Source organism: Lissotriton helveticus, chromosome 11 (assembly GCF_964261635.1).
Source record: "Lissotriton helveticus chromosome 11, aLisHel1.1, whole genome shotgun sequence".
In the NCBI taxonomy this organism is placed as follows: Eukaryota; Metazoa; Chordata; class Amphibia; order Caudata; family Salamandridae; genus Lissotriton; species Lissotriton helveticus.
Window position 1 is genome coordinate 596,728,043 of NC_136072.1, and position 17,712 is coordinate 596,745,754.

Sequence of the window (17,712 nt, forward strand, 5' to 3'; positions counted from 1 at the left end):
TATATATATTTATATTATTGCCAATCCTGATTTGAACAATGAAAAAACAGGCGCTGACTCCGTGGGTTGTGGTGCTCTCAAGGATAAGTGTTTATTCCTTTCGTGATGGACGACGCGTTTCGGCGGACGTGTCCGCCTTGCTCACAACATCGCTACTCACTACAGTGCAGTGTATTATAAAAAATGGTGTAAACGAAACTGAATTGTCATGGTTACCGACTTCACGACCAAAGCAATGGAAAAAATGCATACAACCGAAAAATGCTGGTCATGGTGAGTTTGTGCAGTGTTTCTAAATCATTTAAATATAAATGTACACACATTTGTTAAATAAGGCACAAACCTGAATACACTTTTTAAACTGTGACAAAAAGAAATAAGTGGTGAAAAAATAAAATAAAAAATAAATAAATACATATGTAACACACCACTTGCCTACTTGATTAAGTGTGTAGGTAACATTTCATTGCTTATGTGTTTGTTTGTTCACACAAGCTCACGGGTGCCTTGTATCTTATTAGGATGGTCATCCTGGATTATACTGGCATGTTACTGAAAAATTCTAAGTTCCGTGAAGGAGAACCAGAATTTTTTTTAATTTTTTTTTTTAAATCCTTCTTTGATTGTTTGCAAAGAATGCCTCTTCAGTCTATATTTTCACCCTAAATTGCTTTTATTGATGATGTATGTCTGATCTTGGGTGCTCCATATCTTATTTTAAAACAACCTCTGCTCATGCATTCCTCTTCACTGAGAAGACCCTCTGAAGCTGCCCTTTTGGGTGAATGTGTGTCCTATAAATACCTGGTGCCTACATGCACCTCAATGCCCTGTCCTCTGAACTACAGAATCGCCATCAGGAAATTAAATTTCACAACTTACACATGGACGAGTCCAACGCTGCCTTTTGGACTGCCCTCTGCGTGGTTGCCTGGATGTGTTTGCGGAAGGGATTCCTCTGAACATTGCTTAAAATTGCATAATCGTCAAATTTACTCTGACATTGGCATTTCTTGGAAGGCATTCGGGCAATAAAGTTCAACAGACCAGCTCTGAAACCGCGCCAAGAACAAGGCCAGCCTCCCAGATAACACTGGGTGCGCTAAGCAAATTCTTCAGGCACCTTTTGACTATTCAGAGAAAGAATTCCTTCGTTCTTCCAGAGGCCGGAGGGAATGCAGGAAAAAGGAACCGGCGAGAGCTATCGGGGAAAGAAGATGGCGGCCAGAAGGGTGGCCCTGGTGTTATTTATTTTGCTGCTGCAGGGACACCTATCAGAAGAAAGCGTGGTGAAACCAAACTTGGATCTTGACAAGGTAACTGGGCATCAATCCAATTTCGTCACTGCCAACTTTTAATCTCATTTTGCTAAAATTGGTACTATTATCTAGCATAAATATGGGCCCGAGGACGGTTTCTTAGTTTGAGTGGGGGAAAGGTACATCTCCTATGTGCATAGTCACTATAGGAATTTAGGGATGCAGGAATTGTGACAGAACCTTGACAATTTACGCATGAAAGCACCAATAGGGGAGCGGCAGATGTAATTATAGGTAGGGCGTCATCAATGCTGTTAGGCATAGTTGTCCTTTCCCCGATGCTTGTCCTGCTCTGGCTGGTGCAGATCTAGGGGGAAGAGCAATGCATGATGGGAACAAGTAGAAACCATCTCTCTGTTGCAGGCGCTTGTACACTAAGTGCTTAACTTGTGCTTGATGTTTGACCTAGAGCAAGAAAGAAAGGAAAAAAAAGAGAAAGACAAGAGGGAGAAGGCAGGGGGAAAAATATAACCTGCAAGAGTGAGAAAACGACAGGAAGCGAAGAGTGGTGGAAGAAAGAGTCAGGAGGTGATATACAGACCAGGCAGCCTTGGCATACATCTGATAAAGAGACAAGAAGTGTAGGGTGGTGGACAGAAGAGCCATGAGGTGGAATCGAGAGTAGCGAGGCTTGGTATTTTGCACCCCTGGCATTCAGCATCACCGGTAGCACGCTCCAAAGAAAAACTTTGAGCCTTCTATTTATATTTTGTACACATTTATCAATGGCTGTACGCCCATATATACCCAAGACAAAACATCTACCCCTATTTAGTAGTAGAATTAAAGCATGTCTCCACTCCCTGCATGTTCCATGTAGAGCCCGTGCAAGAACATACACTCTGTAACTCAAGTGATTGGAGGTGCGTGGGGCCTGCTGGCATTTCATCCCACCCAGATGGGTCGAAGGGGTCCAATAAAACTAAAGCAGCTGGTGTAAAACTGCCACTTCTGTTTATTGGAAGGTGCAGGAAAGGGCAGTGTGGCGTTTAAACTCCTCACCTGAAACACATGGATGTTAGTGTGCATGCATCCCATTCACATGCTCAGTGGAAGTGGTAAGACATGGACAGACAGGCAGCCTCAGCATACAAAACATCTGTGTAACCCTCCTCAGAGCCCTGTACACACAGCCCAATTTGTAAATGGTGGTCTACCTGCGCTGATAGTATCCTCACACATTTCTCACGAGCTGAAGGTGGCTTTGAGTGACACCAACCAACCAGCCTGCCCCATGGTACTGCCCAGTGCTGTTGCCGTTGAAGTGCCTCGAGGCGCTCAGGCATTCTAGCTTGGCATTCGTGATTCAGGTGAGATATTCCTGATTTTGAAAGCCAAGGTTGGATTGAATTTAGCTTTGTCCCACTTAAGACGTTCTCTCTTTCAATCCAAGTTAATCGGAAAATGAAATCCCCACATTTTGTTTTCTATACTTCCTCTTATCTTTTATCCCATGCTTAGGAAATATGGGTGCTGTAGGATTTCATGTATCCCATAAAATGTGTGTATTCCTTGCTCTTGGTCTTTCTCCTTTATGACCACTTTTCTCTTTAAAAAAGCACATTTGTATCTGTTCAGTCTACCTTCTAATTTCACAACTCTCTAAGATGTATGCGGTCTAGGAGTATAATAGCCAATCTCGCTATATGGACTGTTGGTGTCTCTGTTCCTTCGGTGCACTTCTACGTTAAGGACAGAAACCCTCCCCTACGTTAGGGAGACATGCTTCATCATAGGGTTCCTCTTCACACCTACTGCAAAAGCTCGTAAAGTGGGCTACCACGAACCCCATAAGGAAAGGAGCACTTGAAAGGGTGGGCCTGAGTGGGTCCCTATTTGAGCTACAGGTTTGGGTGGGTGGCATAGAGTGCAGATGTGAAGCAGCGATCAGTAAACTACCTCTTGGTGGGTAAGAGTAACTTTATTATGTGTCCACATTGGATAGGAGTAAAACTAACAGGGGAAGAAAACCTGCAACCCAATCGTTGGTGAGGGGTCAACATGCTTCTGCCTCAATGCTACCTTTTAGGAAGGTGCGAGGCATTCTTCAGGGCCATATGTTGGGGTCATTCTGCCATTAACTGAAAAAAGGTGTGTAATGTGACGAATGAAAAAATGAAAGAATACAATACATCGAACCACAGGACAACCAGTGTTCCTGTAAATGGACGGGTATCCACCTGTGTCTCTTCCACCCAAAGGGTGGATTTAAGCCTGAACTCAAAGCAGTCAGGCAGGGACATGCAGGTCTACGACTAAGGGTCTGCTGTTAAAGCGGGATGCTGTCCAGTCGAGGCGCTAGTTTCGGCATTCAGACCAGTGCTTTAAATAGGCAGGAACTGATTACCTGCACTTATGTAATATGAAGGGGGGAATACAAATGTTTCTTAGCAGCGACGCAGCACTTTTAATGGGCAGTTCTCACCGGGGATGCAGTTATTTTAATGGTAGAGTATCTGCACTTCTCAGCAGGCATGAAATACTTCTAATGGGGGAGTGTGGGCACTTCTTAGCGGGGATGCAATACTTTTAATGGAAGAGTGCCTGCTCTTCTCAGCAAAGATCCAATACGTTTAGTGGGAACGTGCCAGCACTTTGGGACTTTGTGATACCGAGTACCTGTAATGTAATGTAATGTAATTGCCAATTTGTATCGCGCATCAATCGCTCTAAGGAGCATCTAGGCGCCCATGTAAGGTCAACCAGGTGTCATGTTGCCTCTCTGCTTAACTTAACCAAATTCAAAATCACACTAGACTTCTAGCAGTTGTGTCTTGGAGATTAAAAATCCAGGTTTTTAAGTGTTTACGGAAATCTGTTTCCTTATCCAATGCTCTCAGATGTAGGGGGAGAGTATTCCACGCTTTTGCACCCAATACCGCCAGGGACTTGCCCCCTCGGGTTTTGAGTCTAAACCCTGGGACGGTAAGCAGTTTGGCAGTTGAGGATCGTAATGCTCGAGTTGGGCAGTATCTCTGAAATTTTTTTCTTAGGTATAGTGGACCTAAGTCATGGACCGCTCGAAAGGTAATTATTAGCACTTTAAACAGGACCCTTTTTGTTATGGGTAACCAGTGTAATGCATTAAGGGCTTTGGTTGCTGATGATCTTATCGGCCATTTCAGAACCAGCCTTGCTGCTGCATGTTGCACCATCTGAAGTTTATGTGTGACTACTTTATTGGTGCCAGCATAGAGGCTGTTACAGTAGTCGATGCGTGATGTTACTAATGGAACCGTAACTGTTTTTCTTGCTTCAAAGGGCAACAAGTCGAAGAACTTCCTCAACCCCTTTATCACCCCAAAGCACATGCCTGCCACTTTAGACGCTTGTTGTCTGAAGGACAGGTCAGCGTCGAAGTGCACCCCCAGATTGCGGGCCGAGCTGGTAGTGTGAGGCGGTATTTCTGCCTTTTCTGGCCACCATAGTCTGGGAATGAAATCATTTTTTGGGCCTATTGGCATGATCTCAGTTTTGCCTGTGTTGCATTTTAAGTGATTTAACCGCATCCATTCAAAAGTGGCCGTTAGGCAACCTTTGAGTTTTTCCTCCCCTACCTGGTTATCCTTATCCATTACCAGGATCAGTTGTGTATCGTCAGCATAGGCTATTACATCTATGCCAAATGACGATATCAACTTTATCAGGGGTGCGGTGTAAACATTAAACAGTGTCGGACTCAAGCTTGAACCCTGAGGTACTCCCGTCAACAGTGGTTTCTCACTGGAACAGAATTCCCCCAGGGTCACCACTTGTCTCCTGTCACTTAAAAAGTTCTTTATCCACTCCAGAACTATGCCTGTAACGCCAGATGTTATTAGCCGGTCTATTAAGATGACATGTGAGACCGTGTCGAAGGCCGCCGACAGATCTAATAAGATCAGGACAGCCTTCTTACCTTGGTCTAGGGCTGAGCGGATAGTTTCAGTAGTGAACAGGAGGGCCGATTCCGTGGAATGTTGGGTCCAAAAACCTGCTTGGTTGGGATGCCATGCTTCACTATCTTCCAGAAAGCGTGTAAGCTGTTTGTTTACCATCGACTCTGTGATTTTACACAGGGCCGGAAGTAGTGAGATGGGTCGTAGGTTTGACAGTGTGGTGGGGTCGGGAAGTTGTTTTTTTTGCAGTGGTTTCACTGCTGCCAGTTTCCACTCTGGGGGGACGTAGGCCGTAGACAGTGAGGTATTGACAATTTCATTTATTACTGGGTTGACAGTTTCTACAATGAGGTGCAGGAGTCTAATAGGGCATGGGTCAAAAGGTGATCCTGATTTTGTTGCCAAAATTGCTCGTTTAGTCTCCTCCAGGCTGATTGATCGAAAGACTGTTAGCTGAGTAGCCCCCTGCCTTGTTATGTCATCCTCTTTTCTTGGCTCTGGTATTGGGACCTCGAAGTCCTTCGTCAGACCCTGTACTTTGTCCTCGAAGAAGTCTGCGATGTTATCACAGAGCATCTGTGAGGGCGGAATAACCTGCGCTAAACATTTGGGTTTATTAAAATCATTCACAATTTTAAATAACTCTTTGTGTTTACTGTTAGCTGTTTCTATTGCTGATGTAAAATACCTCTTTTTTGCCTGCTTAATTTGCGCATGGTAGGCACTCTTTATCTTTTTGTATTTGCTGCGTTCTATGCTGCGATAGTTTTTCCGCCAGCTACGTTCAGCTCTTCGTAGCTCCCCTTGTTTATTTTTGAGTTCTCGATCGAACCAAGGGGCGGAAGTCTTCTTTTTTTCGCGCCTCGTTCTGTTTCTCCCCTGCCCAACCATGCCTTTCAATTCATTCATCCATGCCCTGAAAGTATTGGAATTTGGAGGTCCTGCTAGCTTAGGTCTACATTCTCTGGCCATGGTGGTTAATTCTGGATGGGACATTATAGTTTTCCACTCATCCCATTTGGCCTGGCTGCATTCTTCCACATGCTTATTCTTTCTGTTAGGCACAAGGGGAAACGTAAAAGGAATCAGCATATTATCAGTCCACGTTTGGGGTCTAAGAAGGTCTGTTGTTAAAATGTCTAGATTAGTGGCGATGCAGTCTATCGTATGTCCCGCCTCATGGGTGGCTTGGGTGTCACGAATAGTAAGACCCAGTACATCCATGGTTTCCCTATAGGAGGCAGCAGATACGTCCGTTGTAGACTCTAAATGGATGTTTATATCCCCCAGCAAGGTGAAGTTTGAATACCTAAGTATCAGTGGGCTGAGCACTTCTCCGATGCTCCCCAGAAAGCCTGTGCATGTTCCTGGTGGGCGATATATCAATGCCCCAGTAAAGGAGAAGTTGTCATTAATTTTTATACAGAAACCCATCCCTTCCGCATCTTTTAACTCGTGAAGTTCTATCACCGAGCAGCCAAGAGTGTCCCTATATATGATGGCCACTCCTCCCCCCCGTTGTTCATTCCCTCTATCTACTCTTTGTATACCATATCCTGGAGGCATGGCGTGTACCACGTCGGGGGGCACCAAGGTTTAAGCCATGTCTCTGTGATAAAGAGGCAATCTAGGTTCTCATCGATCAGTAGGTCCTGAATGTGCTGGGCATGCTTCGGCACGGATCTAGTATTAATTAAAGCTGCCTTAAGGGTATTATGGGATATTGAGAGGGCCGAAACTTGAGACCACAAAAAGGTGCAGTGGCAATTCTGACAACTCGCCGGGCCTGTCCAGTCTGAGGGATCAAGTTTATGTAGGTCACAGCTGGACTTCGATTGTAGAGCCACCAAATCCTGTCTACTATAACTCCTGGTTTTGATGTTACCAGCAGGGTTCCTGGGCCTGCGCCCGGCCTGTGCGCGGACGGGCGCAGACGGGCTGGACTCTGGCTTGACTCCGGCGCGAATACGGCGCGCACGCTGAACGCGTCCGCTGCGCGGAGCCATAGCCGTCTGTTTTTATAGTGGCGCCTCTCGCCACAAGGGAGGCTAGCCCTACCCAAAATGTCCACCGCCGTATCTCCGCCCGTGCCCCAGGTAAGACAGCCCTGAATCGGCCGGTTGCTCTGGGGGGAGGCTGAGGAGCTGTCAGTACAGCGCTAAATTCAGCGAGTGCAGTAGGTTTTTTAAAATTATAAACCTGCACTTCTATATTTCAATTTCAAGCGCTCATTCTGAATTTTAAGAGGGGGGCACACATTATTTTGGTTCCATATCAGACATATCTGATGGATTTGAGGGGCACTCACTTGTGTTTTGCTGTAACAGCAGGAAATGCAAACATTTCCCGTAATGTCCTAGTCACAAATGCATTTTGGACTACAGAAAATACAACATCTGTAGACTCCAATGTACGCTTACACGCCTTTGTATAAAGGCCCCCAGAGCTTTAAAACTGAAATACAATTTGCATGGTACAGATTGTAAAGATTGTGTCCTATTTGCACTTTTACTAATAGTGATTGGATGTCTCGAGGCGGATTCACAAAGGCCTATAAGAATATGTAAAAGAATACTCCTGCAGAACTACTTACCATAGTTACAAAAGCATCTGTGAATCTGCCTCATGGTGCAGAGTGATTCATTCTCTGATTATTACCCAGGACGTTATCCATAACACCAAGGACGTTATCCATAACATCCATAACGCCTCTAGAAGCTCTCCCTAGTTGAGGGAACTGGGGCTGCGAGCGGCAACACTGTGATCTGTGCTATTAGCGTTATTAGCGATCTGAACTCGGAGCATTGGAGCGTTTTTATGAAATTTTAAAAATTGCACTATTTTATCCTGGGGGGCTTTGAGAATAAGGGGAATTAAATCATAGGCACTCTGACACCTTAACAAACTTCCTAACACTTGCCCAGCCGCTTTTCAGCCGATACTCGGCGGCGGTGGGCGCCATATTGAGTGAGGCGGGGACAGCGCTCTAGTCGCGCCGTCCTCCCGCCCTCCTAGATTATTTAATCAGTCTCTTTCTTGCGCTCGGTGCCTCTAGAAGCTCTCCCTAGTTGAGGGAACTGGGGCTGCGAGCTGCAACACTGTGATCTGTGCTATTAGCGTTATTAGCGATCTGAACTCGGAGCATTGGAGCGTTTTTATGAAATTTTAAAAATTGCACTATTTTATCCTGGGGGGCTTTGAGAATAAGGGGAATTAAATCATAGGCACTCTGACACCTTAACAAACTTCCTAACACTTGCCCAGCCGCTTTTCAGCCGATACTCGGCGGCGGTGGGCGCCATATTGAGTGAGGCGGGGACAGCGCTCTAGTCGCGCCGTCCTCCCGCCCTCCTAGATTATTTAATCAGTCTCTTTCTTGCGCTCGGTGCCTCTAGAAGCTCTCCCTAGTTGAGGGAACTGGGGCTGCGAGCTGCAACACTGTGATCTGTGCTATTAGCGTTATTAGCGATCTGAACTCGGAGCATTGGAGCGTTTTTATGAAATTTTAAAAATTGCACTATTTTATCCTGGGGGGCTTTGAGAATAAGGGGAATTAAATCATAGGCACTCTGACACCTTAACAAACTTCCTAACACTTGCCCAGCCGCTTTTCAGCCGATACTCGGCGGCGGTGGGCGCCATATTGAGTGAGGCGGGGACAGCGCTCTAGTCGCGCCGTCCTCCCGCCCTCCTAGATTATTTAATCAGTCTCTTTCTTGCGCTCGGTGCCTCTAGAAGCTCTCCCTAGTTGAGGGAACTGGGGCTGCGAGCTGCAACACTGTGAACTGTGCTATTAGCGTTATTAGCGATCTGAACTCGGAGCATTGGAGCGTTTTTATGAAATTTTAAAAATTGCACTATTTTATCCTGGGGGGCTTTGAGAATAAGGGGAATTAAATCATAGGCACTCTGACACCTTAACAAACTTCCTAACACTTGCCCAGCCGCTTTTCAGCCGATACTCGGCGGCGGTGGGCGCCATATTGAGTGAGGCGGGGACAGCGCTCTAGTCGCGCCGTCCTCCCGCCCTCCTAGATTATTTAATCAGTCTCTTTCTTGCGCTCGGTGCCTCTAGAAGCTCTCCCTAGTTGAGGGAACTGGGGCTGCGAGCTGCAACACTGTGATCTGTGCTATTAGCGTTATTAGCGATCTGAACTCGGAGCATTGGAGCGTTTTTATGAAATTTTAAAAATTGCACTATTTTATCCTGGGGGGCTTTGAGAATAAGGGGAATTAAATCATAGGCACTCTGACACCTTAACAAACTTCCTAACACTTGCCCAGCCGCTTTTCAGCCGATACTCGGCGGCGGTGGGCGCCATATTGAGTGAGGCGGGGACAGCGCTCTAGTCGCGCCGTCCTCCCGCCCTCCTAGATTATTTAATCAGTCTCTTTCTTGTGCTCGGTGCCTCTAGAAGCTCTCCCTAGTTGAGGGAACTGGGGCTGCGAGCTGCAACACTGTGATCTGTGCTATTAGCGTTATTAGCGATCTGAACTCGGAGCATTGGAGCGTTTTTATGAAATTTTAAAAATTGCACTATTTTATCCTGGGGGGCTTTGAGAATAAGGGGAATTAAATCATAGGCACTCTGACACCTTAACAAACTTCCTAACACTTGCCCAGCCGCTTTTCAGCCGATACTCGGCGGCGGTGGGCGCCATATTGAGTGAGGCGGGGACAGCGCTCTAGTCGCGCCGTCCTCCCGCCCTCTTCTCTCCCTCCCCTCTATATCATGTGTCAGGTGGCCAGACGGCGCAGCGGGCTGGCGCAGCGGGCGCGCCGAAGCCGCGCCTAAGCCAAGCCCGTCTGCGCCCGTCCGCGGCCGACCGGGGCCCGAGGCCAGGACCCCTGCCCAAATCATGGGTAAGATGCCGGACTCTAGTGGGAACGTCACTTATACACGCCGTAATTTGCTGGATCTGGCTGGTACGACGGCCATAAATACATCTGACTGTGCCCACATGGGTCCGATGGATACTTACGGCCCATTCAGCTGTCATAATTGTAGATGGGAATGCACCCCCACGCTGTCCCCCGTGACACTAAATTTACCTACAGTTCCCCTTAAATGCCTATACACGAACGCAAGATCATTACCCAAACATTCCACCTATATCTGGGATCTTCTTAATGAACATCAACCCGATCTACTGTGTTTATCGGAAACTTGGCTAGATGACCATAATATCCCTGATATAGTTACAGCCCTTCCCCCAGACTATAAGATATTGAATGTTAATAGAGTTGATAAAAGGGGTGGTGGTGTAGCTCTATTGTTCAGAGACCACCTCTCATGCAGGCAAGAGACCATCGTGCCGGCTGAAAAATATGAAGTCCTGGCATTTACTGTGTCTATGAACACTAATGTACTATTCGGGGGCTTTTTAATCTATAATCCCCCAGGTTGCACTTTAAATTTTAGTACACAACTACTTACACAAATCATGCCTGTTTGTTTGAAGAATAAGAATATCCTCCTTCTTGGAGATTTTAATATACATTTGGACAACAGTAGTAGCTCCCTGACGAATCTACTAGTGGAAGACATGGCTATCCTGCAATTATCTCAGAGAGTTCATCAACCAACTCATATTGCAGGACATACATTAGATTTGATATTCTCTAATATTGAATCTATAGACATCGACCCTTTAATACCACTGTTATGGACTGATCATTACTTGATTACCTTTCGTATTAATCTTCCTATCCCCCAGACCAAAAAACACAATGTTTTTACAGTAAGCACGAGAAACTGGAAATCTTTCACAATTGATAAATTTAGAAATCATTTCTCACACCCCCCGTGCATAAGCACCAATATTCATGAGGAGATAGATCTCCTTCACAATAATATCAAAAATGCTCTTGAACATTGTTCGACCACCCAATCTCGTCATACACCAGGCAACAAAAAATCAGAGAGATGGTACGGACCTGAACTTAAGCTTCTAAAAAGAAATTGTACTTCTTTTGAGCATAAATGGAGATTATCCAAAACAGATGAGACCAAAGATAACTTCAGGAAAGCTCAAATACTCTATCACAGGGCAATCAGAAAGGCGAAAAGGGAATACTTCACACGTAGAATATCTGAGAATAAAAATTCCTCAAAAGAACTTTTTAAAATCGTCAAAGAATTATGCAACCCAACCAATCTCTCTCTTCATCTTACCCCCTCACAGGAAAATTGTAATAAGCTTAATGACTTTTTCTGCGAAAAAATTGATACCATCTATGCCTCCTTTCCAAATCACCGAACCGAAATCTATGAACAGGATGTACCAACCGTTGCACACACCAGCTGCCTTGGTTTCGGCCCGTTTTCAGAAGAGGAGGTAGAAAAGGTCATGCTTGAGGTCAAGTCGGGTTCCCCACTTGACCCTTGTCCACATCACATTTTTTCCCAGTTAACTCCTGTAATATGTCCAGCAGTTACTAGAGTACTCAATCTCTCCCTTAGTTCTGCTGATTTTCCTGATTCATGGAAACAGGCCCTAGTCACCCCTTTAGTAAAGAAGGCTGGAGCAGACGTAAACAATCCGGCCAATTACAGACCAATATCCCAGCTACCTTACTTATCAAAGGTTCTGGAGAAGTTGGTCAACAGAAGTCTGTCCACATTTCTGGAAGCAAATGGCCTGCTGGATGATTCACAGACAGGGTTCCGGACAAACAACTGCACCGAAACTACACTCTTAGCGGTGACAGACTGTATCAGAACCAAGGTAGATCAGGGTAGAACAGTCGCACTGATACTTCTTGATCTATCAGCGGCTTTTGATACTGTACCCCACAATCAACTGTTGAACATCCTGGCAGAGAAAGGAATACTGGGCAAAGCATTGGGATGGCTACAATCGTTCCTAGCGGATCGAACCCAATCAGTACGTCTGGGTGACTACACATCCCCTCCACGATTCATAAAATACGGAGTTCCCCAGGTGGCGTCGTTGAGCCCAACTTTGTTTAATGTATTCGTCTCCTCGCTGGCAACCATTGGCAAAAAGTGGGGCGTAGAAATGTGCTCTTATGCTGATGACACTCAGCTGATGGTCACCATTGATGGAAATGATGACTCCAAAACTAGACTCACGAACTGTTTGACCGAATTAGCAACTTGGATGCAGGACCACTGTCTTAGATTAAACGCCGACAAATCCGAAATCTTACTGTTCGGCAGAGGCATACAGGCCTGGGACAACAGCTGGTGGCCAAGTGACTTGGGTTTGCCTCCCAACCCCACTGCCAAAGCAAAAAACTTAGGTATTACACTGGATAGGGATTTATCCATGAAATCCCATGTTTCTATAACTTGTGGAAGGAGCTTTGGACTTTTGAAGTTGCTTAGACGTGTCTTCCCCTGGGTGCCAACGGACTGCAGGAAAACCTTAGTCCAGGCACTACTGATGAGTAGGCTGGACTACGGTAACTCTCTGTTTGTAGGAATGGCGGATTATCTCTTTTCTAAATTACAGCTGGTTCAGAATGCCGCTGCCAAAGCCATCTGCAATAAAAGAAAATATGATTCAGCTAAAAGCTGCATGCGTGAGCTTCATTGGCTCCCAATGCGGCAACGAGCCATCTTTAAGCTGTTGTGCATTTCTCATAAGGTACTCCACGGCACAGGCCCCACAATCCTACACGACAGGGTCAGATTTCATAAACCCTCCAGACACCTACGATCTATGACGTTAGGAAGAGCAGTCATCCCTCGAGCTCGTACTGTCAGGATGGGAGAGCGGGCCTTCTCTCACATTGCGGCAACAAAGTGGAACGAGCTACCCCTTAAAATTAGAACAGATGACTGCTTTGTCTCATTTAAGAAGCAATTGAAAACATTCCTCTTTCCCAGGCCAGATCAATAATTTTCAATCAGAGCTGATGTCAAATCACTTGCAACTTCTTCAGCGCCGTGATGTCCTTTCAGGATGAATGTTAGCGCTTTACAAATAAATAAATACAAATACAAATACAAATGATGGAACATATTTGTACACAATAACGATTGGTTTATTTAACTTGGTACTAATCTCGTTGACCTGGGAACATGGAAGGCTGAATTGAAGGTTTTACGGTTTGGATTCGCCTCCTAGAGATCAGGCACAGAGGGGTTAGGGCTGAACTCACTAACATTTCTCAAAGCATTGATGCAGGATTTCTATATTAAGACTTAACAAGCAACGTGAAGAAAAACAGTATTACGAAGTGTAAACACATTCATGCATAGGTAAATTCAAATTATGCTGTTCAGATAATTACTCACAAAATAAAACTGATATATGTTTGTGCGTTTTAAAATAGTTTATCTATCTTGTTCAGGCCCAGTCTGTGCAAAGCAGAAATTTATCTTCAGAGGATACTGAGAATTTTAAAGAACCCAGAAGATTTGACATCTCTTTTATGTGAGGGTGTCTTAGCTTGTATATATCTATGTGTGTATGTATGTGTTATCCTCAGGGCCCCTGGTATTATGTGATTCTTAGGGCACAGCGTTTTTCACATAAACATGGATTTTCCTCCTTTGCCATATAGCTCATCATCTGCTGAATAATCTGCAGATTTTAACTAAAACATTTTGTTTCTAGCCAAAACGTATTAAAAGGTACTAAAAGTATGGCAACATATGTCTCTACCTAGTGGAAGGCCCTTTGCAAAAAGGTTGACTGGTCACCTTTCTACTGCTTATTGCTGTATTTTTGTATTCGGGTCTCAAACCGGTACTAATTAGGTGAACCATTTTCCCAGACAGTGTTACCATGTATACAAATGCAAAATAATAAAGTAATACTATGGCACAATTTGCTGCATTACGCCACTTGCCTTTTCTTGCTGCATAATTTAGTCCAACCTGCTGCATAATTTGGCCCTCCTCTCAGCATAATTCCAGAGGCCCTGTTTATTTGTATAGTTCGAACATGGCTAAAAGGCAGTGGAGCTTGTGAAATAGCTTGATAAATAATGCCTTCTCAGCAGCTATGTTTTTTTAACCTAGTGCTCTCAAGTTTTTCAGGCCCATCCAAGTCATTTTATTTAATTTGCAATCAGATGCTGGTAGTCCTTCATTCTTTGAGTTAATTAGAGACTTTAAATATCCAAATGCAAAAAACTTGGACTGGATTACATCTCATGAATGGGATCTGGAATCTTGAAAACTGGGCAACTTTTTGTGTTAAAGGGTCAGACCCAGTTACTGATGCCTTTCATCCTTTAATGATCAGAACACGAGTAACAGTAAAAAAAAAAAAAACCTATTGTTCATAGAGTTACAAGATGGTAAACGCGTATTACAAAGCACTCAATAAAAACTTGCCTTTTTAGGTCGAAGCCTTACACATAACACAGCTGCCCGGTTCCAAAAAGACATTTTGTGGGCATTCTGAAGGCTTCCCCTGAATGCATTCTTTCCAGGGCTTACCATTGGCTTCGCGATTTAGAACTCACATTTTCAGACTTCCTATTTTCTGGCTTTATTTGTTTTGACTGTCCTGCATGTCTTCGTGGTGCAAACCTTGTTTGCCATATGCCATTGCTTCTTGTATTCTTCCACGAGTACTCCCTTTCAGTAAACAGGCCTTTAGATTTTGTTCTTGTCTTGTCACATTTGCCATGGGTTCAAAGACAGAGGTCAAATGTCAGACTCTGCCTTCCAAGAGTTTCAGGCTTATTTTTCTCTCTCCTACTTCAAAGTGATTTATGTATCTGATAGAAACATCTGCAGCAGATTCCTTATTTCCAGTTCAGTTCAAAGTGCTTTATTCGAGTTTTACTCATAAAAGCAAGACATACAAACATATAATAAAAAGCGATTAAATTTACAGGGTCAATTTAGACAAAGCACATACACAATATAAACATTTTAAAAAGTGTAACACCTACAAAAATTAAACAATTAATAAAACTCTGACACATCATATATACAGGTGCAAAGATCATTACCATCAAAAAAGCCAGAGGAATAACAATCGTAATGACAATGTGAGAATCCTCTAAAATCCATAACATTAAAAGTTCTAACCGATGATACGTTAAATAATCATTAGCAAAAAATAGACAAAAATCTAGCAGTCTCTGATCAGCTAAAAAATTACAGAGAGTAAACAGTAGTTTAGCAGTCTCTGGACTATTATTAAACAGTTACAGAGAATAGACATATGTCTAGCAGTCCCTAGGCAATTTGGTAAAAGGTGATTAGTTTACCAACAATCTCTGCCTTAAGACCCATGCCCACCCCAAATATATTGCAATGGCAATATTGATCCAATCTTCAGTAGTGGATTTTACAATACGCAGCGCCACCATACTACTTTTTGTGCCTAAGTTCCTACACATTGGAGCCAACCAGACACGCCTTGGAACAGAATATACTGGGCAACAGAACAAAAAGTGACCTAGAGTTTCATTTCCTACCCCACAGACTGGGCAAGTGGCTATGCCCCCAGATTTCCATTTAGATGTTAATTTACGAAGAGGGAGCGAGCCTGCCCTCAGTTGGAATAACAATTTTCTGTCCATGGGGATCGTGATGTAATCCCAATACTTTTCATAGTTGGGATACATCTTGATTTCTAGGAAACTGGTGGTCAAGGTCCCATTATTAGTACTAAGCATGCTCCTATTGGCAACATGTTCCCAAAAAATGTTTTTTTTTAAAGCGATCTTAGTGCGGAATAAAGCCCCAGCAGGATCGGTCCATAGAGCATTTAGTCCTAAGTTGAACAGTGCAATTTTCAATGTTTTAAACCATCTAATTTTATAGTAATGGTCAGATTTAATAACATCAATGAACCCATCCGCGTAGTGAGAGAGCTCTGGCGTAGTCCAAAGTCTACGCCAGAATAAAATCGGACGTAATTTAGCCTTTTCCGAAATTTCTCTCCTTCCTAACTCATAACGCAGGGGCAATAGCGGACTGCTCTGTGGGGAACCTGTTAACAGCCTAAGAAATTTATTTTCTGATATTTGGAGCTCTTGGAGATTTTCATTCCCCCAAGCTCCGCACCATACAAGGCAGACCCAATTGCTTTTGCCTCGTATATTATCAAGGGAGGTTTGATGGGTTTTGTCAGTGATTCAGTGATTTCCTATGCTCCTTGATAATAGTGCCAGCTAGCTGCTTGTGCCTCAGTATAGCAATATTTAGATGTTGTTGCCACTTATTATCATTGGAGATAAGAATCCCCAAATAAGTGAAAGATTTTACAAGTTCCAGAATGCGACCACTCATGGAAATATTTGATTTAAAATTTCTATGTGGATTAAAAGCCATGAGTTTTGTCTTGGACGCATTCACTTCCAGACCGTGATCAACACAAAACTCATCAAATATTGCCAATGCCTTTTGCAGACCACTTGGTGTTTTTGATAAAATTAAAGTATCATCGGCGAACATTAAAATAGGGACTTTCTCACCTGCCAAAGAAGGGGCATCCACAGCCCGAGTTTGCATGCGGGCAACTACACCATTGATAAAAAGGGTAAACAATGTAGGGGCCATTGAACAACCCTGACGAACCCCGCGCTCAACGGGAAATTCGGCAGTGTCATTCCCATACCCTCCCCAGCGTATCTTGGCATAGGTGCCCTCATGCAAACGCATAATTAAAGTCAACAGGTCCCCAGGGACACCTAGTGTCTCTAGCACTTCCCACAGTTTGGCCCTAGGTACCAGGTCGAAGGCAGCCCGCAGGTCAACAAATGCTGCATACAGGCTACCTCCGCCTAGCACCACGGTCTTCCACTGTATCAGTTGGAAACGGAAGACTTGATCCACAGTGCTGGTTGCCCTGCGAAATCCAGCCTGGAAGGGGGATAAGATGTTGTTGTCATCAATCCAATCTAGCAACCTATTGACAATTACTCGCCCCACTACCTTCTGGATAGTATCAATTAAACTAATGGGGCGATAATTACCAGGCTGAGCTCGATCTCCCTTCTTATATATAGGGATGATTACAGCACCCCGCCATGTTACTGGGATGTCTGCACCTCTGCTGATAAAGTTTATTAACAGATAAATGTATTTGCACCATTTTTCAGTGTCATTCAAAAAAACATCTGCCGGAACCCCGTCAATTCCAGGAGCCCGCCCACTTCGAACAGTATTAAGAGCAGTGACTATTTCGCTCTGAGTGAAGATGTCCTCCTCTGCTGGTAAAGAAGGCATACATCTTCTATCTACTGCCTGGTCTCTAGAAGCATACTGATCACAAAAAAACTTGACCCAAGCATCCTGAGGGACATTATTAGAACTAGCCTCTTCTAACCTGTCATGTCCCCATTTGACTAAATGCCAAAATAACCTAGAGTCCTTCCGGTCACTAGCACTTTTTAAGTTATTCCAATGTGCCTCATCCCAATCTTTTTTCGCTTTTGCAATGCACTGTTTGTATTGCTTCCTGGCTAATCTAATAACCTCTAGATTTTTGGTTTTGATTGCATCACCCAAAAATGTTCTTGCCACCCTACATTCATGATTGTACCATCTTGCTGCTCTATAGGTGCAGATCCGCCT

General features: G+C 44.2%; 1 protein-coding gene across 1 annotated transcript in view; it reads left to right on the plus strand.

Annotated features, from left to right (window-relative positions):
- The first annotated feature begins 1,076 nt into the window (after window positions 1-1,076).
- The window catches only part of LOC144791665 (growth arrest-specific protein 6-like), a 208,030-nt gene continuing 191,394 nt past the window's right edge, over window positions 1,077-17,712 (plus strand). Inside the window, exon 1 of the mRNA XM_078666398.1 lies at window positions 1,077-1,316. Coding sequence (XP_078522524.1) covers window positions 1,176-1,316 — 141 coding nt within the window. The 5' untranslated portion in view covers window positions 1,077-1,175. The remainder of the gene's footprint in view (window positions 1,317-17,712) is intronic.